The sequence below is a fragment of the Portunus trituberculatus genome, chromosome 48, assembly GCF_017591435.1.
Source record: "Portunus trituberculatus isolate SZX2019 chromosome 48, ASM1759143v1, whole genome shotgun sequence".
Classification (NCBI taxonomy): Eukaryota; Metazoa; Arthropoda; class Malacostraca; order Decapoda; family Portunidae; genus Portunus; species Portunus trituberculatus.
Genome location: NC_059302.1, coordinates 14,543,745 through 14,571,263, shown reverse-complemented (window position 1 = coordinate 14,571,263; position 27,519 = coordinate 14,543,745). Strand labels below are relative to the sequence as shown.

The 27,519-nt window shown below is 45.8% G+C and overlaps 3 protein-coding genes across 5 annotated transcripts; 2 read left to right on the top strand and 1 right to left on the bottom strand.

The window, feature by feature from the left end:
* Positions 1-703: 703 nt before the first annotated feature.
* On the top strand, positions 704-2,572 carry LOC123498419. The gene is made up of 3 exons (XM_045245525.1): positions 704-1,091; positions 1,356-1,912; positions 2,105-2,572. Exons 1-3 carry the CDS (start codon positions 704-706, stop codon positions 2,570-2,572), a joined length of 1,413 nt encoding a protein of 470 aa, XP_045101460.1.
* Positions 1,031-22,544, bottom strand: LOC123498632. Of its 3 annotated transcripts, XR_006672748.1 has the most exons (4): positions 19,578-22,544; positions 2,842-3,052; positions 2,254-2,367; positions 1,031-1,242 (listed from the first exon to the last, which is right to left on the bottom strand). XR_006672748.1 is itself a non-coding variant. In XM_045245933.1 (2 exons), exons 1-2 carry the CDS (start codon positions 20,436-20,438, stop codon positions 2,981-2,983), a joined length of 933 nt encoding a protein of 310 aa, XP_045101868.1. In that variant the 5' UTR covers positions 20,439-22,544; the 3' UTR covers positions 2,586-2,980. The 3 variants fall into 3 exon arrangements, 1 of the variants encoding a protein (XP_045101868.1); XR_006672749.1 differs by lacking the exon at positions 2,254-2,367; XM_045245933.1 differs by lacking the exons at positions 1,031-1,242; positions 2,254-2,367 and having other exon boundaries at positions 2,586-3,052.
* LOC123498418 lies at positions 15,940-27,519 on the top strand. The gene is made up of 2 exons (XM_045245524.1): positions 15,940-16,300; positions 24,666-27,519. The coding sequence occupies exon 2, from the start codon at positions 26,497-26,499 to the stop codon at positions 27,517-27,519; it is 1,023 nt and encodes a 340-aa protein (XP_045101459.1). The 5' UTR covers positions 15,940-16,300; positions 24,666-26,496.

Genomic DNA, 27,519 nt, shown 5'->3' with positions numbered 1-27,519 from the left:
AGGAGTGTCTTTCCCGGACATCATCACCACCCTCTGGCCCTCTGTCTCCACAATCCTGAGTACTCTCTTCCTGTAATGGCCCTCTCCTTTATGTTGTGGAACGCCCGATCCCTTCTCCGCAAAACGCAGGAACTCCTAACCTATTTAGGTGACACCCTCCCGTCTGTGGTCGGCATATGCGAGACCTGGCTTCCCCTCATCTTTCCCTCTCCTTTCCGGGCTACAACATCATCCGCAAAGATCGTGGTCAAGGACGTGGAGGAGGAGTCCTTCTCGCCATCCATGACTCCCTCGTCTCATCGCCTCTCCCTATCCCTCAGTCTCAAGATGGGCGTCTGGAGGTTGTTGCTGCCAAGGTTGGACTTGGTGGTGGCTGGCTCACGGTGGCAGTCTGCTACAATCCTGGGGGTGCAGCTGGCTACCGAGAGTTTATGCGCTACTTCTCCACCCTGCAGCCTCCAGTGCTTATAATGGGGGACTTTAACGCCCATCATACATGTTGGGAGCCTGACCTGCCACCTCACCATCACAACACCTCTGGCAACGCTCTCTTCCAAGCCTTGCTAGATCTAACACATGTCTCCTCCTCAGCCCTCCCGGACTAGCGACCAGGTTTCATCCCCATACTGGTGCCGCCTCGGTGCTCGACCTGTTCCTTGGAGACCCTACCTTCAAGGACTCCACCTTCCGCACTGGACCTTACATGGGCAGCGACCACCTCCTCTCCTCGCCTCCCTCCCACAAGTCTCCCCACAGCCCCAACCTGGCTGCATGCCCCGCTGGAGGCTCAATTCTTCTGGCTGGCCCCAGTACGTGGCTGCGCTTCTCCCCTCACTGGACAGCCAACATCTTCCCCTGGATGAAGCCGCAACAACCATTGCTGGGGTGCTGTCCGAGGCTGGCACAGCTGCCTTCCCACTCATCACCCGTCGTCGTCCACGCCGCCCTGGGAAGCCCTGGTGGGATGCAGCCTGTGCGCAGGCAGTACAGGACCGTCGCCAGGCTTGGAATCAGTGGCGTGGGACCCCACTATCCAGGCTGGCCGTGCTTACCGCCGCCTGGACGCCATCTGTGCCAAGACCATCCTCAAGGCAAAGCGAAATGCATGGGACCTGCACTGCTCCACTCTCTCCTTCCGCTCCTCTCCCAAGAGTACCATGTCCTTTCTCCGCTCCATGGAGGGCAAGTTGGTATCTCAGAACATCCCATTTTCTGATGATGATTCTACCCCACTGGCTGACCCTGAAAAGCAAAAATCTTGTCAGAACACTTCCACCTCAAGATTGGTTTACCTCCTCCTCTTCGTCCGCCTCCAACCCTTACTTCAGTTATTGAAACTGCCGTCTCCTCTCCAGCTCTCCCATCCCTTGCTCAACCATTCAAGCCTCATGAACTCTCCTCAGCCTTAGCTACATTAAAACCCGGTAAGGCGCCAGGCCTTGATAAAGTCCCATACGACTTCATCCGCCACCTCACCCCACCCCTACGTGCCTGCCTCCTTCAACTATACAACAGCAGCTGGCAATCGGGGCAGTTTCCATCCACCTGGAAACCCGCCATCCTCATCCCCATCCACAAGCCTGGAAAGGACCCTACACTCCCTTCAGCATACAGGCCCATCAGCCTCCTCTCCTGCATCGGGAAGCTGCTGGAGAGGTTAGTCAACACCCGCCTCACCTGGTGGTTAGAAGCTAACAACAAGCTAGCAGAGGAGCAATGTGGCTTCCGCCCTCACCGGAGTACCCTGGATGTGCTGGGGCAAATTGAGTATCACATCTGTGACACTTACCGCCAGCGTCAAGTCATGACGGCCCTCTTCCTTGACCTGGAGGGAGCATTTGATTCGGCACCACATGAGGGCATCCTGTACAAGCTGGCACTCATGGGCATCACTGGCACCACCCTTGCCTGGGTGCGACTTCCTCACCGGTCGCTCATTCCAAGTGGCTGTTGGTGCATCACTGTCACCTTCCCAAGGAATTCATCGTGGCGTACCTCAGGGATCCATTCTTAGCCCCCTTCTGTTCAATGTTCTTCTCTCTGACCTACAGGTTCCTACCCACTCTCACCTTCTCCTCTATGCTGATGACATTACCATCGTCAGTCGAGCACCCACACTCTCCGAGGCTCAGGACCACCTGCAGGAGGCTGCCACCGCCTTGGGTGCATGGATGACAACCTGGGGGCTACAAGTCAGTGCCTCAAAGAGCTCTCTCATGTGTTTTACCATGAAAAGCTTCCAACTCCACCTACCGTCAACTTAAGTGGGGAGGCTGTTCCATACTCAACCTCACACACCCTCCTCGGACTGCGGCTGGATGGCCCTCGCCTCTCCTGGGTAAATCACATCAGTTATCTCCGCACCTCCTGCAACAAACGCCTGGATGTGATGAAGCGAATAGCTGGCATCCGCTGGGGAGCCAGTCGTGACCTGCTCCTCCACTACTATAAGACCACCATCAGGGCCAAAATGCAGTATGCCAGCTGCTTCTATGGGTCAGCTGCCTACTCCAACCTCCTCAAGCTTGACCCCATTCAGAACGCTGCCTTGAGGATCTCTATGGGGCCATGAGATCCTCCCAGTTGTTTCTCTACAAGCAGAGAGTGGTATTCCTCCACTGTCCACCCACAGACGGATGACCTTGTGCCAACAATACTACAGGATACTGGGCCTGCCTGCTTCCCACCCCCTCTCTACCCTCCACTCCAACTCAGGGGTGGATCAGCAAGCTCCTGCATGGCTCCCCGCTGCCCGTCAGCCACTAATAGTGCGTGCCCTGCTCAGCCTAACCATTCTCCACTTACCACCACCACCTCCACAGCCTGTCAACCCCTACTCACCTTTTCCTTCATGGCTGGACGTCACCCATAATTTTGCTCTCCACGTTCCTGGGCTTCCTCCCAAACCATCTGTGAGTGGATTAGCAGCAGCCCACTTCCAACAGCTGGACCGGTCCATTTATCACCACCACCTCAAGATCTACACGGACGGCTCCAGAGATGCTTCCCTGCCCTCCTCGGCAGCAGCTATATACGACGCCAGTACAGCTATCTGTAAGACATGGAGGCTTCCTGAGTACACAGATGTCCTTACCACGGAGCTCTTTGCCCTTCTTCAGGGCCTCATCTACCTCCGCACCTCTCACCCGAAGTCCATGGTGGTAATTTACACCGACTCCCGCTCATCTCTCTCTCTCCTCCTGTCCCGGCAGCCATCCTCCGCCACAACCCTCGTCCACTCCATCCAGAACACCTTCCTCCATCTCCTGAACACTGGGTGCCTTCTCACAGCGGCATCCGGGGGAATGAGGTGGTGGATGCTGCTGCCAAGATGGCCTTAACCCATGTAAACATTACCCCCCTACCCCTCCAGCTTCATTCTGCCAAACGGCTCTTATCTCGCCTCTGCCACTCATCCTGGGACTCTTCACTCAACAACGCACTCCGAGTCACCTCTATGGGCCTTTACCGCAGCGACTCATCTCCACAGCCTTAGGTCAGGAAACAGTCCTGCATCCTAGATGTAGCACTCACCCGCCTCCGTCTGGGCCACACAAGACTCACAGCACACCTGCATCGCCTTGGTCTATCACCGGACCCCTACTGCCCCTGGTGCAGGACGGTCGAGGAAACCATTGAACACTTCCTCTTACACTGCCCCCGCTTCCACTCCCACCGTGTTGTGCTTCGTGATCACCTTGCTGCCTTGGGTGTGTCTACCTTTGACCTGCCCACCCTGCTGGCGGCAGCAGGCGTCTACTCCTCACACCAAGCTGCGGTTATCCGCCTCACCTGCGTCTTCCTGAAGAAGTGTGGACAACTACCCCGCCTGTGATCACCTCACAGGCCGCCACCAGGGCTCATAGGATCTGTGGGATCGTCGAAGCCCGAAAACAACAACAACAACAATTCGCTCATCATAAACATAATAATAATAATATATATATAGACAATAAAATAAAGAAAATCAAGGCACAAACCATAACATATTTCTTTTCTCAGGATCAGTGTGTGTGTGTGTGTGTGTGTTTCACTGTTTGATCTGCTGCAGTCTCTGACGAGACAGCCAGACGTTACCCTACAGAACGAGCTCAGAGCTCATTATTTCCGATCTTCGGATAAGCCTGAGACCAGGCACACACCACACACCGGGACAACAAGGTCACAACTCCTCGATTTACATCCCGTACCTACTCACTGCTAGGTGAACAGGGGCTACACGTGAAAGGAGACACACCCAAATATCTCCACCCGGCCGGGGAATCGAACCCCGGTCCTCTGGCTTGTGAAGCCAGCGCTCTAACCACTGAGCTACCGAGCATATGTGTGTGTGTGTGTGTGTGTGTGTGTGTGTGTGTGTGTGTGTGTGTGTGTGTTTAGTTGTAGTTGTAGTTTTACAGGGCATGGGCTTTATGCTTGCGTGGCCCTGTCTCCATATCTACACTTATCCAAATTTTCTCTATAACTATGCACCACTTCCTCACTCAAACTGTTCCAAGTTTCAACACATCTTTGCAAGAAACTATATATTTTTAAGGGGACTGCATAGATTTTGATGAATCATGAAGAAAAATGGATGGGATTTAATGAAACAATCAAAATGTCAAAACTACCATCCACATGAGCAAAACCAAATTTTAAAAAATTTTGATTATCAATTTGTTGTTTTTTTTTATTTTTTTTAATTGCATCTACTTTATCAGCTTTGGTCATACAGTGTATTTTCATACATCATTTTAAAGAGGACTTCCATATCTATCAAACAAACTGATCAAATTTAAAAAAAAAATTTTGTCATTTTTTTAGATATACAAATTATGAAAATATGAAAAAAATATTTCAATTTAATTTCATGTAAACCGTTTTTTTTTTATATATATAATTAATTTATCAGACAGAAATCATCTACACACCATACTCTGCAAAGAAAAATTAACAATAAAAATTATTTAAAAAAAAAAAAAAAATTAGTTACTCATAGAAGCATCAAAATGCATCAAAAATTCATTCTTGAGAAAACGGCTCTCAAAGTTTGGCTATGATTTACTCCTATAACAATCCATTTCTCAGAAAACTTTACTTAATATATTTTATAGGTCTTTTAATGTAGTTTTCAGAAAAACAAACCGACTTGAAATTGGGTAATTAATAAAAAAAAAAAATACAGTAATTATGGTATCAGTAACCAAAACGTTTTTCCATGACAATTGAAAAAATGGGAAATGTTGCCATATCATACAATAAGCTTTATGCAAATCAATCTTAGGAGGTTCAGGCTCTTCCACACGACCCATGAGGTCGCTTGATACCCACAAAATATCTAAATTGTCGCGTACAAGACTAAACAGACGTGCGAGCATGTCCAGGATTGCTTCTATGTACAATCCATTGAAAGCAAACGAGAGGAGAGGAGAGAAGTGAGGAGAGAATCGAGTCTCCTTCCACCAGCACCAACACGATTACCACCACCACCACCACCAGCTGTTGCTTCCTCGTCCAGTTCCAGCAATAGTTTCTTGGGTAATGTTGAATCTGAGTTCTGCTGCATTGAGGAAGAGGCTAGTAGCTAATAAACTACCTGTTTTAACACCAACAAGTCATGAAAGTGGAATAATAAGCATCAGTTCTCACAATTATATTGGCAGCAAAACCAAGTGTAGTGTGTGTACTGGAGCATTAGTTCTCTCAATGATTTTGCTGGCAATATCATTGAGAGAACTGATGCTTGTTATTCCACTTTCATGACTTGTTGGTGTTAGAACAGGTAGTTTATTAGCTATTAGCCTCTTTCTCAATGCAGCAGAACTCTCAGATTCAACATTATCCAAGAAACTATTGCTGGAACTGGACGAGGAAGCAACAGCTGGTAGTGGTGGTGGTGGTAATCGTGTTGGTGCTGGTGGAAGGAGACTCGATTCTCTCCTCACTTCTCTCCTCTCCTCTCGTTTGCTTTCAATGGATTGTACATAGAAGCAATCCTGGTTGTGGTCGTGTTAGTGCTGGTGGAAGGAGACTCGATTTTCTCCTCACTTCTCTCGTTTGCTTTCAGTGGATTGTAGATAGAAGCAATCCTGGTTATGCTCGCACGTCTGTTTAGTCTTGTACGCGATAATTTAGGCATTTTGTAGGTAAATAACACGAGAAACACAATGTAATCACATACGTGTACCTCCCTTACGGATTGCGGTCAAGTCAGCGCAGGGTTGCCAGATTTCCTTAGTGGAATTATCGTATTTTTTCCTCAAAATTATCGTTTTTCCCTTCAATTTATCGTACACTTATATCGTTTTTTTTGCCTAAATTATCGCATGTATTTTTACTACTAGAATTACACATGCTGAAATGCTAAAGTAATTTCATTTAGACTGATGATTATAATAAGGTGAAAACTTGAAAAAATAGTGAAGTCATGAACATTGACATTTCTCTTAGAAATAAGATCAAAAAATCAAGAAAGCATAACAAAAATTATAAGCGTTATGCTTTAAACTTTAGGGAAAATACAAATAATGGAAATGAAAGAATTATCATCATCATCATCATCATAATAAAATTCCATACGCTGCACCTCCATCTCTGCTGCTATTCTAAGTATATTGTCATTTCCTCTTCTCCTCACATGACCAAACCACCTCAATCTTCATTAAGTGTACATACAAAGAATTAGGCTACTAAAATATTATTGTGTTGTATCATCCAACTGTACATTATCATATAACAGCTTACTGTTTCTTACCCGATTTAGCATGTCTTTAGATGGTGTAAATTTAACACATGATTCTTCACTTTTGACACACTCTGCTGACAACAAAGCACCATTTACAGTATCAGTGTTTAACTTGCATCTGATTTTTGTCTTGAACAAATTGATTTTGCTAAACACTCTTTCGCACTCTGCATTGGAGTGGGGTAAGCAAAGTACTGAAAGGGCAAAATCTGATAGCTCCAAAAGTTAGTGTCTCTCTGGAAAATGTTTACCCAAAACTTATCAGCATGCATTGTCTCATTGATGTTTAGTTCATTTTTGAATGCTGGCAGAATTCTCCACTGATCATCAATTTTCTGAATTACTGAATTATTGTCTGGTGGGACAATTGCAGGGAGAGCTACTATGAGAGGGTACAAAGAGGGGGTTACTTTCCTGAAAGAATTAGAGAGAGCATTTTCAGGAGTGAAGCAATTCAGCTTAGAGATTACAGTGTCTTTAAAATCATACCTTTTTATTCCAACACATGCTGCAACTAAGAAGTTCCTGCAGCACTTATAGAATTCTGCCAATTCAGACTTGCTTACACTTATTTGATCACTGTCACTCATGATGAATTTTTTTTTTTTTTTTTTTTTTTTTTACATTACAAGGGCACTGGCCAAGGGCAAACACAGTGTTGGAAAAAAAAAAAAATCCCGCTGGTTGCCAGGCCCTGTTAAAAGAAAAGTAGAAAGAGAAAAAACAAAAATCTAAAAGGAGGGTCCAGTTAACGTAAGAGGTGTCTTGACACTCCTCTTTTGAAAGAGTTTAAGTCATAGGCAGGTGGAAATACAGACACAGGTAGAGAGTTCCAGAGTTTACCAGTGTAGGGAATGAAGGAGTGAAGATACTGGTTAACTCTTGCATTAGGAAGATGGACAGAATAGGGATGAGAAGAAGTAGAGAGTCTTGTGCAGCGAGGCCGCAGGAGGGGAAGGCATGCAGTTAGCAAGTTCAGAAGAGCAGACAGCATGAAAACAGCGGTAGAAGACAGATAAAGATGCAACATTGCGGCGGTGACTTAAAGAATCAAGACAGTCAGTTAGAGGAGAAGAGTTGATAAGACGAAAAGCTTTAGATTCCACCTTGTTTAGTAAAGCTGTGTGTGGATCCCCCAGACATGAGAGCCATACTCCATACACGGGCGGATAAGGCCCTTGTACAGAGCAAGCAGCTGGGAGGGAGAGAAAATGGACGAAGACGCCATAGGACACCTAACTTCTTGGAAGCTGATTTAGCAAGAGTAGAGATGTGAAATTTCCAGTTTAGATTTTTAGTGAAGGATAGACCGAGTGTGTTTAATGTAGAGGAGAGGGAAGTTGAGTGTTATTGAAGAAGAGAGGATAGTTGTCTGGAAGGTTATGTCGAGTAGATAGTTGTAGAAATTGAGTTTTTGAGGCATTGAACAAAACCAGGTTTTCTCTGCCCCAATCAGAAACAAGTGAAAGATCAGAAGTTAGGCGTCCTATAGCATCTCGCCTTGAGTCATTTAATTGTTGTTGGGTTGGGCGTCTGTTGAACGCTGTTGAATAATGCAGGGTGGTATCATCAGCATAGGAGTGGATAGGGCATTGAGTCAGATTTAGGAGATCATTGATGAATAATAGAAAGAGAGTGGGTGATAGGACAGAACCCTGTGGAACACCACTGTTGATAGTTTTAGGGAAGAACAGTGACCGTCTACTACAGCAGCAATAGAACGATCGGAAAGGAAACTGGAGATGAAGGTACAGAGAGAAGGATAGAATCCGTAGGAGGGTAGTTTAGAAATTAAAGATTTGTGCCAGACTCTATCGAAGGCTTTCGATATGTCAAGGCCGACAGCAAAGGTTTCACCGAAGTCCCTAAAGAGGATGACCAAGATTCAGTTAGGAAAGTAAGAAGATCACCAGTAGATCTGCCTTTACGGAAACCATACTGGCAATCAGAGAGAAGGTTGTGAGCTGATAGATGCCTCATTATCTTCCTATTAAGGATAGACTCAAAGGCTTTAGAAAGGCAGGAAATCAAAGCTATAGGGCGGTAGTTAGAAGGATTGGAGTGGTCACCTTTTTAGGGACAGGTTGAATGTGAGCAAACTTCCAGCAAGAAGGATAAATAGAAGTAGAGACACAGATGAAAGAGTTTGACCAGGCAGTGAGCGAGTTCGGAAGCACAGTTTTGAGAACAACAGGAGGGACTCCATCCGGACCGTAAGCCTTCCGAGAATCAAGGCCAGAGAGGGCCAGGAAAACGTCTTTATAAAGAATTTTAATTTTAGGGATGAAGTAGTCAGAGGGTGGAGGAGTAGGAGGAATATGCCCAGAATCATCCAAAGTTGAGTTGGTAGCAAAGGTTTGAGCGAAGAGTTCAGCTTTAGAAAAAGAAGAGACAGCTGTAGAGCCATCTGGATGAAGTAAAGGAGGGAAAGACGAAGAAGTAAAGTTGTTAGAGATATTATTGGCTAGATGCCAGAAATCTCGAGAGGAGTTAGAATTGGAAAGACTTTGACATTTTCTATTGATGAAAGAGTTTTTAGTAAGTTGGAGAATAGATTTGGCATGATTACGGGCAGAAATATATAGGGCATGAGTTTCAGCAGTTGGATGGCTACGGAACCGTTTGTGAGCCGCCTCTCTATCATTGACAGCACGAGAACAAGCAGAGTTAAACCAAGGCTTTTTAGCTTTAGGGTTAGAGAAAGTATGAGGAATGTATAGCTCCATGCCAGAGATAATCACCTCTGTTATGCGCTCGGCACAAAGAGAAGGATCTCTGACATGAAAACAATAATCATCCCAAGGAAATCAGAATAGTACTGCCTTAGTTCCTCCCATTTAGCAGAGTTAAAATGCCAGAAGCACCTCCGCTTAGGCGGGTCCTGAGGCTGCACTGGAGTGATAGAACTGGTAACGGAAATTAGATTGTGGTCGGAGGAGCCCAACGGAGAGGAAAGTTTAACAGAGTAAGCAGAAGGGTTGGAGGTTAGGAAAAGATCAAGAATGTTGGGCGTGTCTCCAAGGCGGTCAGGAATACGGGTAGGGAACTTCACTAGCTGCTCTAGGTCATGAAGGATAGCAAAGTTGAAGGTTTGTTCACCAGGTTGGTCAGTGAAAGAAGATGAAAGCCAAAGCTGGTGGTGAACATTGAAATCCCTAAAATGGAGATCTCAGCAAAGGAAAGTGAGATAAGATGTGCTCCACCTTGGAAGTCAAATAGTCAAAGAATTTTACATAGTCAGAGGAATTAGGTGAGAGGTATACAGCACAGATGAATTTAGTTAGAGAGTGACATTGAAGTCTTAGCCAGATGGTAGAAAATTCTGAAGATTCAAGATTGTGGGCACGAGAGCAAGTGGTGTCGTTACGCACGTATGCGCAACATCCAGCTTTGGATTGAAAATGAGGATAGAGCAAGTAGGAGGGAACAGAAAAGGGCTGCTGTCAGTAGTCACAGACAACTGTGTTTCAGTTAGGAAGAGAAGATGAGGTTTAGTAGAGGAGAGGTGGTGTTCCACAGATTGAAAATTAGAACGAAGGCCACGAATGTTGCAGAAATTGATAGTGAAAGTATTAGATGAAGTGTCAAGACACCCAAGGTCGACAGCAGAGGGGCAGTCCGACCTGGGGACATTTATGGTCCCCTCCCCAGAGGGGGACTCCGAGGCAGGGCGTGGTGAAGCCATTATTAAATTTTGATTTGAAGAGAGTGTAAAAGTGTCTAACGAATAACATACGACGAACTGACGAAGACAAAGACTTCTGATCACACAGGAATCATACAAGTAACGCACACGTATTGAACAGGTTGGGTACGGCTGACTGTTGACAGTTTACTATTATTTTCTAGTGATTTTCTCAAAACTATCGTACTTTATCGTACAATTTCACCAAATTATGGTACAAAACGTACGATAATGAGAATCACTATCGTATATCGTACTTGGGGCAAAATAATCGTACTTGTACGATAATTATCGTACGAATGGCAACCCTGAAAAATCTTCACTATATCATATGGCAACACTCCCAGTCAGCTGATCCATTTAAATGCTCTCTCTCTCTCTTTAAATGTTCTCTCAAAATAAACACGCGTCTGGCAACGCCAATGCATCTGTAGCTAACTTATGATGTCGAAAACTGAAATTGACTTTTCTGACGATTTTTACGTGTCTGAAGTCTATATATATATATATATATATATATATATATATATCAGTTTCTTATTACAGGCGTTTTCAGTAGCACTTTGCAAAAGGCGAACGGTCGTAAATGCGTTCGCCTTTGGCGCCCCAAAGGCGAACGCTTTTCAAGATAATAATAATATTTATGTTTGCTTGTATTAGCTCTCAGAGTCACGTGATAGCGAACACTTACGGTGATTGGCTGTGAGACGAGTTACCAACTCTGTAAGTTTTAAATCAATAAAATATACTATTATGAGGAGCATGAAGATATGATAAGTATTATCATGTAAAGGAAATACATTTAGTAACGGTTTACTGATATTGAAATTCATAAGAATTCTCCTTGCAGTTTGAATTAAATGAAAACAGAGTCTTGCACTCTCGAGACATCTGGGACTACGCACTCTGGATGGACCACGGTTCACACTTATTCACGCTACTCATTTCAAAGCTTGTGACTCCAACTTGGATTTTCGGTTATGTGAGAATCTCGTATGTTACGCATTATCTAAGCACATTAATTGTAAAATATAAATATGATGGGATATTTACACTGTTACTTGATAATGACATAAGGTTATAGCAATAGTGCGGAAGATTTGGGTATATTTTTTAATAGTGGTGCTCTGAAAACTGGGCGAACGAACACACAACATCATGGCCTCTTTGACAGTGCAATAATTTGAGGGGATCCACAACAAAAATGTCTCTGCCAATGTAACTACTGAATGACAAATAGTCACTAGTGGTGTAGCGGCTTATTCGGCATATTTTGTATCAATGGATACTGGGTATATTACCTGTAATACCTTATAAAGTAGGAAAATGTGACAGGGGAAGTGATACCTGTGATCTTAAGGGCTCTATTCACCTCTATTATTTGGTCTCAACACCGCCATAGGCGCTCACGTATTATAAAACAATTTAGTTAATCTTTTTAATGGTCCATTTCACGTACAAACACAAAACTCACATATGTAGAAGGCTTGGTGACCTTGCCGTAAACAAAATAATTGAGCCGCAAGCGTCTAGTTTGGCCGTCAGTTTCAAAGTCCAGTGAGCTCAGCACCAGTCAAGAGTAAACACTGAAATGATTTTCAATTGTTTATAACAGATTTGTGTGTATAAACAGGGATTTGTGGGTAGCGGCATATAAGGATTTCATGGTGTATCTATAGAGCTAATTCCTCCAATCACGCGCTGCCATTCGAGAGGCCTATAAGGTTATCATTTTTAGGTTCCTTGTTAGCACTAGGTTAACACCTAACGGGGGTTCACTGCGCCTCCCTCCGTATAGGATAGCTTAGGTAAGGTTATGATAGGTTAATGCCTTAGCGTGGTTGGGGGAGGATCCAGGGGAGACGCAGCCCCCACAATTAAGTTAGGTTAGCTTAAATTAGGTTAATGCCCTAGCGGAGGGGTCCACGGGGGGCTAAGTTACATTAGGTTAGTTTAATTTCCTAGCAGGCGGGGTCCAGTTAGGTTATATTAGAAATTAGGTTATGTTAGTTTATACTTGGTTAGATTAGGTTGGAAAAACTTGAAATATTGAAAATTTCCGTAATTTCTTTTCTTTTCTTTTTTAATGCTCATATTGCGTTTTTTCCCCCACCAAATCCCCAGATTCCCCACAGGCCCCCAAGCTTGTTTGGGGGAAAATGGAGGGAAGGAGGGACAGACTTGTTATAAAGAATTACCAAAAGTTTTTTTATACTTAACAGATTTACCTGTGACGTCTGTGACAAGATGTTTTTGAACAAGGTAGATGCAGATCTGTGCTACAAAAATCATTTGGACATGTGTATCCAGCCTCTGTCGCATGTACCAGGGCCGTCAGAAAATATTCCCGGCAGAAATTAAATGTGTAATGTTTTATTTGAGCCTTGCCTTCAATTATCCCATTCCCATAATAATATCTTAATATTACGGTGGAATGAGGCTATACGTCTCAGCTTGGCGTGATCCTGCGGGCAGCGGGCTGCGACTAAAGAGTATAATAGTTTTTCCGTCAGGCGACGACGGACACTCGTCTGGCAGTGTTACTATCGTTTTCAGTAGATGCGTTCGCTCCAAAAGCGAATACTTATGGACCGTTCGCCTTTTGCAAAGTGCTACTGAAAACGCCTTATGTGATCTTGTGCTTCTGTCATATTCTTCTCTCAGGATTAGCTTCTCATTATCCACTTGATCCATTCTGTTAATCAATTTATAAACCTGTATCAGATCCCCTCTCTCCCTTCTCTGTTCCAGGGTTTGTAGATCCATAGCCTTTAGTCTCTCCTCATATGTCATCCCTTCAAATTCTGGAGCCATTCTTTTAGCCATTTTTTGTAGTCTCTCCAACTTCCTTAATGCGTTTCTTTTTATGGGGGGTCCACACAACTGCATATTCCAATCTGGGTCTTATTATAGTACTTATCAATTTCTTCATCATTTCTTTGTCCATGTACTGTAATGCTAATCCAATATTCCTTAGCAAATTACATGTCTCTGAAAATTCCATCAATATGGCTTACCGGTTGATTATTTTCTTCCATCGTCACTCCTTTTTTACTTTTTGTAGTTCTACTCCATCTCCCATCTTATAGATTCCTACTGGTCGTCTTTCACTCTTTCCTATTTCCGTGACAATGCTTTTTGTCCACATCGAATTCCATCTCCCAATTTTTTCTCCATTTCCAGATCTTGTTAAGTCTTCCTGCAGTATTTCACAATCCTCTTTTTGCTTTATAACTCTGCACAGTTTCGTATCGTCCGCAAACAGATTTATGTAGCTGCTCACTCCTTCTGGCATGTCGTTTATTATATGAGAAAAGTATTGGCGCCAATACTGACCCCTGTGGCACTCCGCTTTCTACTGCTCTCCACTTGGACTTCATCTTTAACTACCGTTCTTATTTCTCTCCCCCTCAAATAATTTTCCATCCATCTCAATGTGCTTCCTTTTAGGCCACCCTTCTCCTCTAACTTCCACAGTAATCTTTCATGATCTCTTAAAGGAATCAGATAAGTTTTCACCCATCTGCACACACACACACACACACACACCAGCCATCATGCCGACCAGACGCATCTGAGCAGCTCGCAGAGAAAAATACAACAGGAATTGGAGACTGGCCTAGATGTATGTACAGGGGGGAGGGGGCCATAGGTTCTGTCTCCAAATTAAATAAGTGTTGGATTGCATTGCATATACGGAAAGAATAACAAGAGTGATGGAACAGAGTAGTGCTGCCAGGCGTACGATAAACTAAAAACAGCCCATCGTGTGAAAACCAACGGCACATTGAAACACCTGTTGGTCTAAGGAACCTAACAGATGATATTATGGACAAGGATTTTTTGTGATTCAGGGATGAACAAGGTAATATGAGAAGGTTAATCAATATAGAAAGGGAATTAAGGTATATGAAGGAGGAATGTCAAGTCTAAGGAACAAACAGGACTGACTGATAACGGAAAACAGAGCTGAAATTGAGATTAGCAGAATGTGAGAAGGTCAATGCAATCAATTAGAGATTGAAAGAGGAGATACAAGAAATAAAGAAACAAAATTATGTACTGAAAGCCACATGCCAAGATTACGAAAGCTCCTTAAGGAGCTTGTAGGTTAAAATGCAGGACAGAAGGTGGATTGGGGGAAAACAAGCTGAAGGAACTAAGAAATGAATGGAAACAGGAGCAAGAAGAGGAAAAAGTTAAATTTTTAGAAGTTATAAAGAGAGAAATTAAGGAGAACACGAAAGTCGCCGTAATTGAAATTATTAAAGAGAAATGCGGGATACAGTGGACACATTTCTCGGCCCAGCTGTGGCGGTGCGCGGGCAATGTTGCCATCGAATAATTTCAAATCCCGCCAGATTCAACCACAAAACCCGCTAGATCAGGCCCTGAAATCGCTAGTTTCAGACCAATCTAGAAAATACACACGCATTGAGAGAGAGAGAGAGAGAGAGAGAGAGAGAGAGAATTAGTTTCACTTACGTCAATAGAAACATTTATACTAGTACATACCTATTAAAAATATAGCAATTCAGATGCATCGAGTAAGGAAGAAACATTTACAGCAAAAATAATTACCAGAGCTAATACTGGTGTACGTGCTGTCCTCTGTGGTGAAACAAAGACTGGTGACTGACTGATCATGGACGGTGGACCAGTGCTTCCATGAGTTGATGAAATCTTATCCTAGATTTTGTCAATTTTACCCTAGATTCGAGTGTTTTACCCTAGATTGTCGAAGTTGCCCATTAATTGTTGATTAATGCACTCTTATCATACATAAGTTTAAATATTGTTCCCCCACCCACAACACACACACGTTTTGGACCTTCGGACGGTTAGACTAACCGTCCGAAGGTCCAAAACGTGTACGCGTAGTAGACGGGTGTGGGGACTGGGGAGAAAGGGGATGGGGTGGGGGGATGAAGGGATGATACAAGTCACGGGGATGATTGTGTACATGAATCGAACATGAAAGAGAACCAGTCTGCCACCAGATTGGCACCATTCCAAGCAGACCTATCCATAGGACGGCAGATTACCCTAAAATTACCCTAGTTTATGCATTACCCTAAACACTACCCTAAGAAGGGTCCAATTACCCTAGTTTAGGGTATTTTACCCTTAAATGGAAGCACTGCGGTGGACCGAATCCTGGCGCGTTGCGGCGAGACGCGTCTGATTCCCGTCAAGTATCCGTACAGAGACAGTATATGTGTGTAAATTTTTAGCAAGATGGTACCAACGGGAGACTGTCCATACCATTTACGAGTATTTGACTAATTTCACACCCAAATGAAACATGCCTGTTTTCACAACTAAAATGTGTTCTTTTGTAAAATGCCACAAAGCCCGAAGTTTCATCGTCTCTAAGGAAAATCGCTAGAAAATCGTCAGATGACGTTCTACACCCGCCAGATTTCCCGCTAGCCGCTAGATGAAAAATTTGATAGCCAGATCACAGTAAAAAATCGCTACATCTAGCGGGAAAACAGCTAGAATGGCAACACTGTGCGCGGTCGTGCATTACCTCTTCCTGCTACCCATCACAACAATAGCGGGTGTTTCAAACTCATCCTTCCTGCCTGTAGCAAGCTTCCTCAAGGGACTCTCTAGCTAGCCAGCGTGCTGACCAGACGTCGATTCCGTGCAGCTCCGTGCCGAGAACCAATAACATTCCCTCACCCACAGAGCTACAGCATCGCCACCACCAGAGCAGACAGTACCAACTACAGACAAGCTGGATGATGCTGTGGAGGTGATGCCTCTGGTGAAAACAGCTGTCCAGCCGGGCTCCAACCCCGTATGCGCCGGCTCCACCTCCCCAGGTGACCACATGGACGACTCCACCACGGTCATCAAGCGTACCAGAACACCATCACCTGGTAAGACACACAAATCTGTCAAATCCACAAAGCCAGCTATGGATTGTGCAACCTGTTCTATATGTCCGTAAGAAGACAAGGAAGAGCCTTCAAGCTAGGCTTTATTCGACTAAATCTTGACAGTGCTCGAGGAGAGAGAGCAGGAGGCCGACTGACCAGTGAGTGCAAGGCAGGCAAACTTATCACCTGCTAAAGAAGGCTGTGAAGGAAAGCTCGAGCTCAGCGAGATACATGAACTTAACATGAACTTAATAGATTAACAATTCACTTTATATTACATTCTCCCGTGTTAATAAAAAAACAGACATTCTAATTATTCTTAATAATTAAGCAATGTTAATTCTAATACCCAAGGTATACGAGTAGCTAGAGCGCCTCAGCGGTTCTTGTTTCGATGTCGTCCCTGAAGGAAGTGAAGCGGGAGGGCCGCTTAGCTTAGAGTTGCCAGGACTCGAGGTTGGGAGGGGCGAGGTCAGCGAGTGGTTATGAGCCGTTTGTTGAAAGTGGTGGACTTCTGTCTCGGAGCGTTGGTCACTCTGGCCCGAGCTTATTGGTGGTCTGGTTGAAGTGTCTTGTGGAGGTGTCTGGTAGTTGCTCAGGTGCTGGTCATTGACTGGCGTGGTCAGAAGCTCCTCGTGGGAAGGCGCGAGGTCCTTTGTCGAGACAGTTACTTCTCGGCCGTCCTCATACTGTACCCGGGCGTAGTGGGGAGTAGCGTTGATCAGACTAGCTGGTTCAACAAGAGAGTCAGATTTAGAAGTACGAACAAATTTTCGAACAAATACAGGACCGGGTTGAGATAGCCACAAAGGGAGGGAACAACCGTTAGATGATTTCCTTGGGAAGGAGAAGAGTCTCTCGTGAGGGGTTTGGTTGGTAGCTGTGCAGAGGAGAGACCTAATAGCGCGAAGGGCATTATTAAGTACCAATTCCCACTGTCCCTCAGGTAGGTTACGAGAATGAAGAGCCAGTCTTATCGCCTTCCAGATGACTCTGTTTTCCTTCTCGCACTGGCCATTCCCTTGAGGGTGGTAAGGGGTGGAATGAGTCATGACAACTCCGTGCTTGGACAAGAATTCCGATACTTCTCGGGACATAAACTGAGGACCTCGGTCAGAATGAATAGAGGATGGACACCCGAACATTGAAAATAGGTCAAGAAGGCAGTTAATAACAGTTTGAGCAGACATGTTAGAGCAAGGGTAAGCAAAAGGGAACCTGGAATACTTGTCAATCATGACCAAAAGATATTTGTTACGGGAGGAAGAAGGCTTAGGCCCAATGAAATCAACGGATATCCTGTCAAAGGGGCGTAAGGCATGAATTAAGCAGGATGTAGTTGGTTTGAAGAACCGAGGCTTTAATTCACAACAAGAGCGACACATGAGGGTTACCTTATTAACATCTTCCAGGAAATAAGGCAAATTCTTAGATTTTACAAAATGATACAGACGAGTGATTCCAGGATGGCAAAGAGCATCATGAAATTTCTCTAAATCAGACAGGGACTCAGCAGTAGCAGAACACGAGCGAGACAGGGCATCAGCAGGAAGGTTGTCTTTACCAGGGTGATACTGGATGTCATATTTGTAGCCAACAAGCTCTAGACGCCACTGTAGTATTTTGTCGTTCTTTATTTTTGAGGAGTGGTGAGAGTGGAACATATAAGAAACAGCTTGCTGGTCAGTTATTATCTTGAATTCCCTTCCTATCAAAAAAAGTCTCCACTTCCGGATGGCTTCTATGATGGCTGCTGCTTCCCTTTCCACAGTAGGCTGTCTTTGTTCAGAAGGTGAAAGTTTTCTTGAAAAGAAGGCAACAGGCCTACCTTGCTGGGATAGTATGGCAGCTAACGAGGTGGCCGAGGCATCACTTTCTATCTCCATAGGGACGTTTTCATCCAGAGCAGCGACCGAAACACGGCAGACATCTTCCTTGAGGTCATGCAAACACTGGCAGGCAACACTGTCGAGAGGAAAAGTCTTAACGATGAGAAGAGGAGTAATTCTGTTAGAGTAGTTAGGGATCCACTGAGAATAGTAAGAAAGGAGTCCAAGAGTTCTTCTAAGAGAGGAGGAATCCGTAGGCACTGGTAAATCTCTTAAGGGTTGCAAGCATTCTGGGTGAGGTCTTAGAGTACCGTTAAATATTAAATATCCTAAGTACTTTATTTCTGGCAAGTGGTACTCACACTTATCTTTGTTGAGGGTTAAATTGTATTTCTCAGCAACTGCTTTGAAGCGCCTCAGGTTCTCGTCATGGTCCTCTTGGTTCATTCCTCCTATAATGAGGTCGTCAATGTAAGCAAAGGTGTCAGTCAACCGATTATCAGATATCAACGTGTTGATGGTTCGCTGATAAGCAGACACGGGATTCGTCAGACCAAAGGGTATTCTGGTAAATTGGAATAGTTGACCATCAGCTTCAAAAGCAGTATAGAGCTTCTCATCTTCCTTCAAGGGAACTTGGTGGTAAGCACTTTTCATATCCAGCTTGCTAAAAACACAGTACTTCGCTAGCTTATGGACAAGTTCATCAATTCTAGGTATGGGGTAAGCATCCAAAAGGGTGTAACGATTAATGGTCCTGGAATAATCTACCACCATACGCTTTTTATGTCGTTCATCGCTGGTCACCAATACCTGTGCTCGCCAAGGAGACTGGCTTTTCTCAATGGTGCCCTCACGTAGAAGTGCATCGACCTCTTTCCGGATGAAGGTAGAGTCAGTGCTGGAATGGCGACGTGTTGGAGTGGCAACGGGTCTGCAATCACTGGTTAGATTGGGAAAAAGACTAGGAGCACGGAGGTTCATTTTTGTGATCCCACAGATCGTAAGTTTAGGCCGTGATCCCAGAAGAGTAAATTCCACAGACTTGTGCAGTTTCATGAAATCTTGCCCTAAAACAACATCAGCGCAAAGATCAGGAAGCAAAGAGAGTTTAAACAACTTGTATTCTTTTTCCATTACTTTGATATTCACAAAACAATGATCTTCAGTGACAGCAGCGAGGGGAGAAGAGGCCATGGAAATAGTGTCCTTGGAAGAGGTAGTGGTGAGGCTTAAGCATGAAGCAACTTTAGGATTAATGAAGCTCGAAGTACTACCACTATCAACCAGTGCTTCAACCCGTACCTCATTGATGTCAGCAGGTGTCGTCGCACAGCGAAAGAAATAGTGTCCTTGGAAGAGGTAGTGGTGAGGCTTAAGCGTGAAGCAACTTTAGGATTAATGAAGCTCGAAGTACTACCACTATCAACCAGTGCTTCAACCCGTACCTCATTGATGTCAGCAGGTGTCGTCGCACAGCGAAGGGGTGAAGTCGAAGCAGCACTCGTAGTCATGGACGACACAATCGCCGCGGAAGTACCAGGCCTGTTCCGCCCCGCTCCAGCCTGGCAAACACTAGCATAGTGGCCTTTCCTCCCACACTTGTGGCAAGTAGCGTTGCGAGCAGGACAAGTGTAGCGAGGATGTAGGGAGCGCTCACAATAGAAAGAATTTTTCGTAGCAGCAGTGGTTTTAGCTGAAGCTGTAACTTCCTCATTATCATTAAACACTCGAGGGTCGGTAACAGCTACAGCCGTGGAATGACAGTCGGAGGAAGAGAGAGAGGCATACTTATCAGCGTTGTGTTGTGCCAGTTCCAAGCTGCGAGCTTGTTGAACGGCTTCTTCAAGGGTGAGGGACAGCTTTTCTAACAGCCGCTGACGAATGACAGAAGAGGAGAGACCAGAGATAAATGAGTCACGCACGGCCTCTTCAGCATACTTTTCGGCAGTAACGGCCTTAAATGCACAGTCTTTGGCCATTAGCTTGAGTGCTAGCACATACTGGTCTACGGATTCACTATCCTGTTGTTTCCTGGTGGCCAACTGATGACGAGCAAACACTTCACTAGTAGGTTTTACAAATACAGCTTGTAGAGTCTTGATAGCTTTGTCGTAGGTCTTGCAATCTGCAATGTAGGAGTACACTGAGGGAGACACATAGTTGATGAGGAGCCGGAACTTAGTAGTATCAGACGGTTGCTCGATGGATTGCAGGAAGTTGGTGAATGTGCTGAACCAATGCTGCCACTGTAGAGGGCTGGTGTCAGGGTGAGCTTCCAACCTCTCAGGCCGAAGGAACTTCTCCATCGTAGCTCGTCCCAGTAGAAGATGTAGTCGAATAAATTGTTATATATGTCCGTAAGAAGACAAGGAATAGCCTTCAAGCTAGGCTTTATTCGACTAAATCTTGACAGTGCTCGAGGAGAGAGAGCAGGAGGCCGACTGACCAGTGAGTGCAAGGCAGGCAAACTTATCACCTGCTAAAGAGGGCTGTGAAGCAAACCTCGAGCTCAGCGAGATACATGAACTTAACATGAACTTAATAGATTAACAATTCACTTTATATTACACAACCTGCTCCTACGCTTGTGTGACCGCCTCTACCCCTTCTCGCACTGCTGAGTCTGCTGGGCCCCCACACCCGCCCCCCACTTGTAAGCAGGTGGTACTCATTCGCTTTCTTGATGGCAGTAGGTGCTTCATCCACCCATCCAAGGTCTCCAGGGCTGTGTGTGGCTCAATCTTTGCCAAAAAATACATAGAGCAAACCTTGGCCATCACTGGAGGTGGCCGAGGAATTAAGTTTGAGGTGGCCAACCTTGATCACCTGGAACAGGCCCCAGAGTCAGTAACCCGACTGGGAGAGTGGCCTGTTAAGTGCAGGGTGGCCACTGACAATTTGGTAGAATTTACCCTGTTTCCCCCGACATGACTAAACATGACATCATGACCCAGATAACCATCCTAGATGGCAGCCCCACTCAGATTGTTGACGTTTTATGACTCCCAGACCATGACAAGGACAGACAGACAGTCCCGAACCTGGCCATTCGCCTAAAATTCAGTGGGCCCCTTCCCTGAAAGGGTGGCCCTAGGAAACATGGTTTACCATGTTAGGCCCCACACCCTCCCAGTCCTGCGCTGCACCCGTTGCCTCCTGTTTGGCCACAGCAACATTTCCTGCAATGGGCGTGCCCGATGCAAGAAATGCAGTGGTTACCATGACACTGATGGTTGTGTCAGGGAGGACCACTGTTTCTTTTGTGGTTCTGGCCACCGCCCCACCTCCAAACAGTGCCCGGCTCGCCTCCAGGCAGTGCAGCTGCAAGAACTGCAGCATGGCGGGGCCCACTCTCTCCTAGATGTGAAACGAAAAATGAGAGGTATCCTCCCAGGCATTTTTCGCCCACCAAACCCTGCTCCAAAATACACACCTCCCAAACCAGGCAATCCTCAACTTTCCCCCTACACCTCACTTGCCCTCACACACCTGAAGTCCCCACCTCTGCCCCCACCCTTGCTCCTCACCCAACATCCATCCCCGCTCCCACTCCTGATCCTACTCCTGCTCCCATCCAGCCCCTGAGCCCCATTATTAATGTGGTACCACTAACCGCCCAGCCTCCCTCACCCAAGGCCCAACGGAGCCACCACCACCACAAACCATACCACAAAGTCACACCACGACACACCACCAGACCCTCCTTCATCCCCGAGGGCCCCTACCGAACTGACCTGTCAGATGCTGGGGAATTCATACCCCCAACCACTCTACACCAATGCCACCCACCAAAGGTTCCCCAGCCAAAAGCCCCACAGCCAGCAGCCCAGCAATCCTTGCCCTCACTTGGTAGTGCAGACTTTGTACCATCCTCTTCCTCGCCTCCGGCCCAGCATGCTTCGGGTTTTGCATGGCCTGCTTTTATTAAGGGATTAGCACCAAGAGCACTCAATTTCTTTAACTTCCTGCTTTCAGGGCATAGCTTCAGCGAGAGCCTCCTTTGATGCCTGCCAGGACTCCTCTCCTACATCACATCACTCACGCAGTGAGTGATCCAATTGTCTCCAGCTTCATTTTCTGGAATGCCCGGTCTTTGTACAGGAAACTTCCAACTTTTAAAACCACGCTCTCCTCATACTCTCCTCTCATTGTCGGTGTCTGTGAGACGTGGCTCACAGACCCATTCTTCCCCTCCTTTCCAAACTATACTTCCTACAGGAAGGACAGGGAGACCAGCGAAGTAGGAGGCGGCCTACTTCTACTGATCCACCAGTCCCTTCCCTCAAGCCCTCTCTCTATCCCTTCTTTCACAGGTGGTGGATTAGAGCATCTGGGAGTGACTGTCACCTTTGACTCAGGCCCACTAAACATTCTGCTAATCTACAATCCCTGTCTTGATATATCACTTAAGGAATTTCAACATTTGTTTCATCGACTTCCCTCCCCCAGCATTAATTATGGGTGACTTTAATGCCCATCATGACTTCTGGGAACCGGCCCTCCCCAGGAGCCGGAGAAGCTGTTCAGGCGCGTCACTCTCGAGTTTTCTGGCAGATAGTGATTCCCTCTCCCTTCTCACGCCTCCTGGCCTCCCTACCAGGATTGACCCAGTTTCAGGGAACCCTTCCACCCTAGACCTGTGTTTGGGGAATGGCCCACTCCTCCTCACCACTATAACTACTGGCCCTTACATGGGGAGTGACCATCTCCCTGTGATTATTGCTTTCCCATCAGTGCCACCACCCCCTCCCACTTCACGCAGACCACGTTGGTCATTCAACAAGGGAGACCTGGTATCTTTAAAGAACCGAGTTAAAATCAATCGTCCCACCCACAACCCTCACGTCAGATGACAAAATTCACTTCCTTACAGAAGTCTTGGTTACTGTGGGCTCCCACCACTTTCACCTTGTCACTTCCTCCCCCTTCTGTTCATTTCGAGTCCCCTGGTGGTCTCGGAAGTGTGCGGCGGCCCTTCAGGCCAAGCGTCATGCCTACGCAGCGTGGCGAAGGAACCTTACCCCTCCACTCCGCCAACGTTTTCATTACCTAGAGGCCCAGTGCAAGTGTGTTATTCTTGATGAGAAACGCTCAGCGTGGGCCTCCTTTTGTGCTTCCCTGTCCTTTTCCACCTCAGTCTCCCGAGCCTGGTCTTTCTTCAGGAAGATGGTCCACCCACAACCCCTCTAACCTTCCGTTAACTAGTAACAGTGTCCTCCTCACCACTGATGCCCAAAAAGCTGAGTGTCTTGCCACCCACATCCACACAACACTTGGCTCTCCAGATCCTGTACCCCCACTTGTGCTATCCTCTTCCTCACACTCCAGCCATGAAATTAGCACTGCTATAATTCCCCAGGAACTCACCTCAACCTTATTTTCACTGTCTGCTAAGAAGGCCACGGGACCAGATGATGTGCCAAACGAGTTTCTTCGGTGCCTCTCAGATGCTCTGCTGCAACTCTTTATGGACGTCAACAACAGCTGGTTGTCGGGGACGTTCCCTTCAGCGTGGCGTCTTGCCACCACTATTCCTATTCCTAAGCCTGGCAAGGACCCGACAGCAGTCTTATAGACCTATTAGCCTCCTGTCTAACATTAGTAAGGTTTTCGAGCATGTCATTCAAAATAGACTAACCTGGTGGTTGGAACGCAAACACCTTCTGCCACCCAACATGTTCGGTTTTCGCCCTCACCGGGGCACCCTTGATGCCCTGTTGTTGCTGGAGCATCACATTCAGGAAGGATTTAACCACAAAAAATTCACTTTAGTAGCTTTTTTGGATCTTAAGGGTGCTTTTGACTCCGCCTCACACAACTCAATTCTAGAGAAACTTGCCCGCCTTGGACTCTTTGGTCCACCACTAAGTTGGGTTCAGTCCTTCTTGACAAATAGATCCTTCTCCTGGCGATTGGTGACACCTATTCTAGGTCATATCCAATCACTAGGGGTGTTCTTCAAGGTTCTCCATTTAGCCCTCTACTCTTCAATGTCACACCGCCCACACTCCCACCACCACCTCACCCTTATAATTCACCACCTCATCCTCCACCTGACCTCCCTGGGACACACCATCCACCTTCAGTGGGTGCCCTCCCATGTTGGTGTCATAGGTAACACCATGGCCGATAGGGCAGCAGCAGAGGCACACACCCACCCCTCCCCTATTGACCTAGCTACTGACCAGACAGACTTCCTGACTGACCTCAAGACAGCCTGCTGGCGACACTGGGACACAACATTGACTGACACTTTACAGTACACCTCACTAGGACACATTAGACAGGACACAAGACACCACTGGTGGACCTACTCCCCCCAACCGGGCACTGGACACGGCCATCACTAGACTCCGGATCGGCCACACCCGCCTCAATGACCACCTACACAGGCTGGGCATGACTGACTCTCCCCACTGCCCCTGGTGCCATACCCAGCCTGACACCCCAGAACACCTGCTGCTGCACTGCCCTCGGCACCATTCACACCGTGTGGCCCTCCTCCACTCACTATCTGCCATTCACCCACACAGGCCAACACTGACTGACCTCCTGGGTGGCTGCACAAATTCCTTTCAAGACTCTCAACCTCACCAGGACCTTCCTACACAAAACAAATCAACTTCACTGCATATAGCCTGACCACATCACCTCCGCATCCCGGACCTTTGGGGCACTAGAGGCTGTGACACAGCCTGCACGGCCCCAACAAATCCCCAAGAAGAAGAAGCTTCCTCAAGAATGCAGATTATTATTCTACGCTACTATGGCTGAAGGAGGTTCCATTGCAAGCACTACTGTGTAGTGGGGGATTTGATGCTGTCCAGCAGTGATTCTGATGACCACTACTCAAAGTATGGACGATGATGCTGGATTCCATGAGGTGATCAGCAAGGCAGAAAAGAAGAGGAGGCACGATGCAGCAAGACTAAGTGAAGACAGTGATACCTGCAAGATGCAGAATGCTAAGAAAAGTCACGCTGGTAAGGGAGGTGATTCACGTGGCACCTCCTTGGGGATAGACGCCTCCTGCAGGAAGAAGATTGGCCCGAGATACCCTGTTGCAGCTCACTCTCGTCTGAGCGACAGTGATAGTGAGGATGAGAGTATCCAGGACCTAACCAGGTGGACATAGGATTGCAAGAGCAGAGTGGTAGTGGACAGGAGCCGAGTCGTAGTGGTCAAGAGCCGAATCGTGGTGGAAGGTAGAGGCTGTATTTTCCTCTCATGGAAGGCTTCGACTACAACAAAAAGCTCCAGTGGACAGTCAAGCTTTGTAAGTACCATAAGGATTTTGAGGTTTTGTTCAAGGATGGAAAACACAGGCCATATGTAACTGTTAAAGATGAGCATGCTGTGGATTTTTTAACAACTGAAGGTTTTGATGGCCTTGTGATGGAAAAACCTGATGGAAGGGAGAAGTGCCACAAGGTTATCATATATGATGTTCCAACCCTTGTAGATCCTGATGACCTTTCATTTGATGAGAGATTTGTGTGGGTTAAGAGACGTGTAGTGAAACTGAAGGATGCAGTTTCCCCTAAGCCTCAGCTTGTTGCTTTGATGAAAGGGTCACTCCCTGAGAAGGTGTTTATTCCTTGCCTTGGATATAGGCATGTCTCTCTTTATAATGAAACTCCTGTTCTGTGTTATGAATGTAGTAAATGGGGTCATATGCAATACAAGTGTTACAATGATTTCCGCTGTAGGTTCTGCGGTAAAAAATCATGACTCCAGGGAATGTATTGCTAAACTGAAGGAAAATGTCAAGATTGTACCAATCTGTTGTAATTGTGGTGAATCATAATACTAACTCATGGCATTGTACAAAGAGGCCCCAAAGAAACCGTCGCAATAACTCTGACGTTAAGGCTAGTAAACCCGCTAGACATGTACAGGTGTTACAGAGTTCACAGCCAGTTAATGTGTGGCAGGAAAGGCTTGAGCAAAGGCAGGCCTCTATACCAGGAAATGTAACAGACAAGCTAGGTACAGTTCCTCCCACACCACAGGTAGTTCATGTTCATGAGGATGTTTCTTTGAGGAAAGAAATTGATGAGTTAAGGAACCTTATGGCTGATTTACAGAAGCAAATAGTGGAATTGCACATAGTAATCATGAGGCCTAGCTCTCATGTTGATACTGCTGTGAATTCTACTAAGGAAACTGTTGTGGACACCACTGTAGAAACTAATGGATCCAATAATAATGTTGCAATGTCCCAGGAGAACAATCTACCAGTTGTCACTAGTGAAGTGAGATACCTGCTGGACTTAATCAGGGCCTATGTGGATAACCCAAAGGGTAAAGTGAAATAAAAATTGTTAAAGGTTGCCACATCTGTGGGGAATAAGGTTCAGCAAAATGGAAGTTAGAAATCTGTGTGTACTATCATGGAATATTAACAGTTTACAGAAATGGTCTACTGATGTACATGCCTATGTTCTTGAAAATAACATTGATGTAATAACACTTCAGGAGGTTGGTATGAAAACAGATTGCTTGACCTTACGAGGATATCAACGCTTTGAGCTTTCAGCTGATCTACGTACTAACACAAGAGGTTTAGTCACATACATCAAAAGCTGTATTCCTGCCACCCTCCACTCTGCTTATAAGGTCAATGGTACAGAGGTACTGTGTGTAAACGTTCGCATTAAAGATTGTGTGGTGATTATTGTTAATATGTACATTCATGCAAATATGCTAAGATCTGAGGACCTTCCTGATTGTGTATTTAGTGATAAAAGTCTTTTGGTTGGAAACCTAAATGCTAGGCATAGGAGTCTAGGTAGCTTCTTTGGCAGCCAGAATTCCAGTGGTTTTGCTCTGTGTGACATTGTTGATGCCTTTGGGAATGTACAGGTATTAGGGAATGGTAAACCTATGCATGTCAAAGGTGGCAGACTTGATTATGCTCTTCTTTTTAATATGAATGAAGTTCAAGCCTCTGCAGATATCGTGCATGAACTGGAGAGTGATCACTTTGCTTTAAAGGTAACTCTTGAGCTTGATAAGGTGTGTGGTCCTTCCACCAGGGCAAGGTACAGGCTGCAGGATGGCCAGCATAGGCAACTGATTAATAAAGTAAATGCTTGGTACCAAGATTACAAACACTCTGTCCATAATGTTGACCAGTTTTATGAAGCTCTGTTGCAAGTAATTGACCATACTTTAAGTAAGGCTACCATTCGGCAAACTCGTTCAGGTAGGAGATGTAAGTCAGCTTACTTTACTGATAAGCAAGTTAAGGGATGGAACACATTACTTAGGAAAGCACAGAGTCGATGGAGTAAAATTCCCTGTGATATCCAGAGTAGGACAGCCATGCTTGAAATCGCTGAATGTATGACGGATGTGAGACAACAAGCATGTACCAGGTATTGA

What these genes read in the sequence shown, in the direction of transcription:
- LOC123498419 (XM_045245525.1), top strand. Translation starts at nt 704, where the DNA reads ATGGGCAGCGACCACCTCCTCTCCTCGCCTCCCTCCCACAAGTCTCCC. An exon ending in GTGCCAAGACCATCCTCAAG is followed by an intron (nt 1,092 to 1,355) that starts GCAAAGCGAAAT and finishes TCTCCTCTCCAG; the next exon opens with CTCTCCCATCCCTTGCTCAA. An exon ending in CTGGCACCACCCTTGCCTGG is followed by an intron (nt 1,913 to 2,104) that starts GTGCGACTTCCT and finishes TACCATCGTCAG; the next exon opens with TCGAGCACCCACACTCTCCG.
- LOC123498418 (XM_045245524.1), top strand. Translation starts at nt 26,497, where the DNA reads ATGGAAGTTAGAAATCTGTGTGTACTATCATGGAATATTAACAGTTTA.
- LOC123498632 (XM_045245933.1), bottom strand. Translation starts at nt 20,438, where the DNA reads ATGGAGAAGTTCCTTCGGCCTGAGAGGTTGGAAGCTCACCCTGACACC. An exon ending in CACCTGCTGACATCAATGAG is followed by an intron (nt 3,053 to 19,577) that starts GTACGGGTTGAA and finishes CATGTCTTACAG; the next exon opens with ATAGCTGTACTGGCGTCGTA.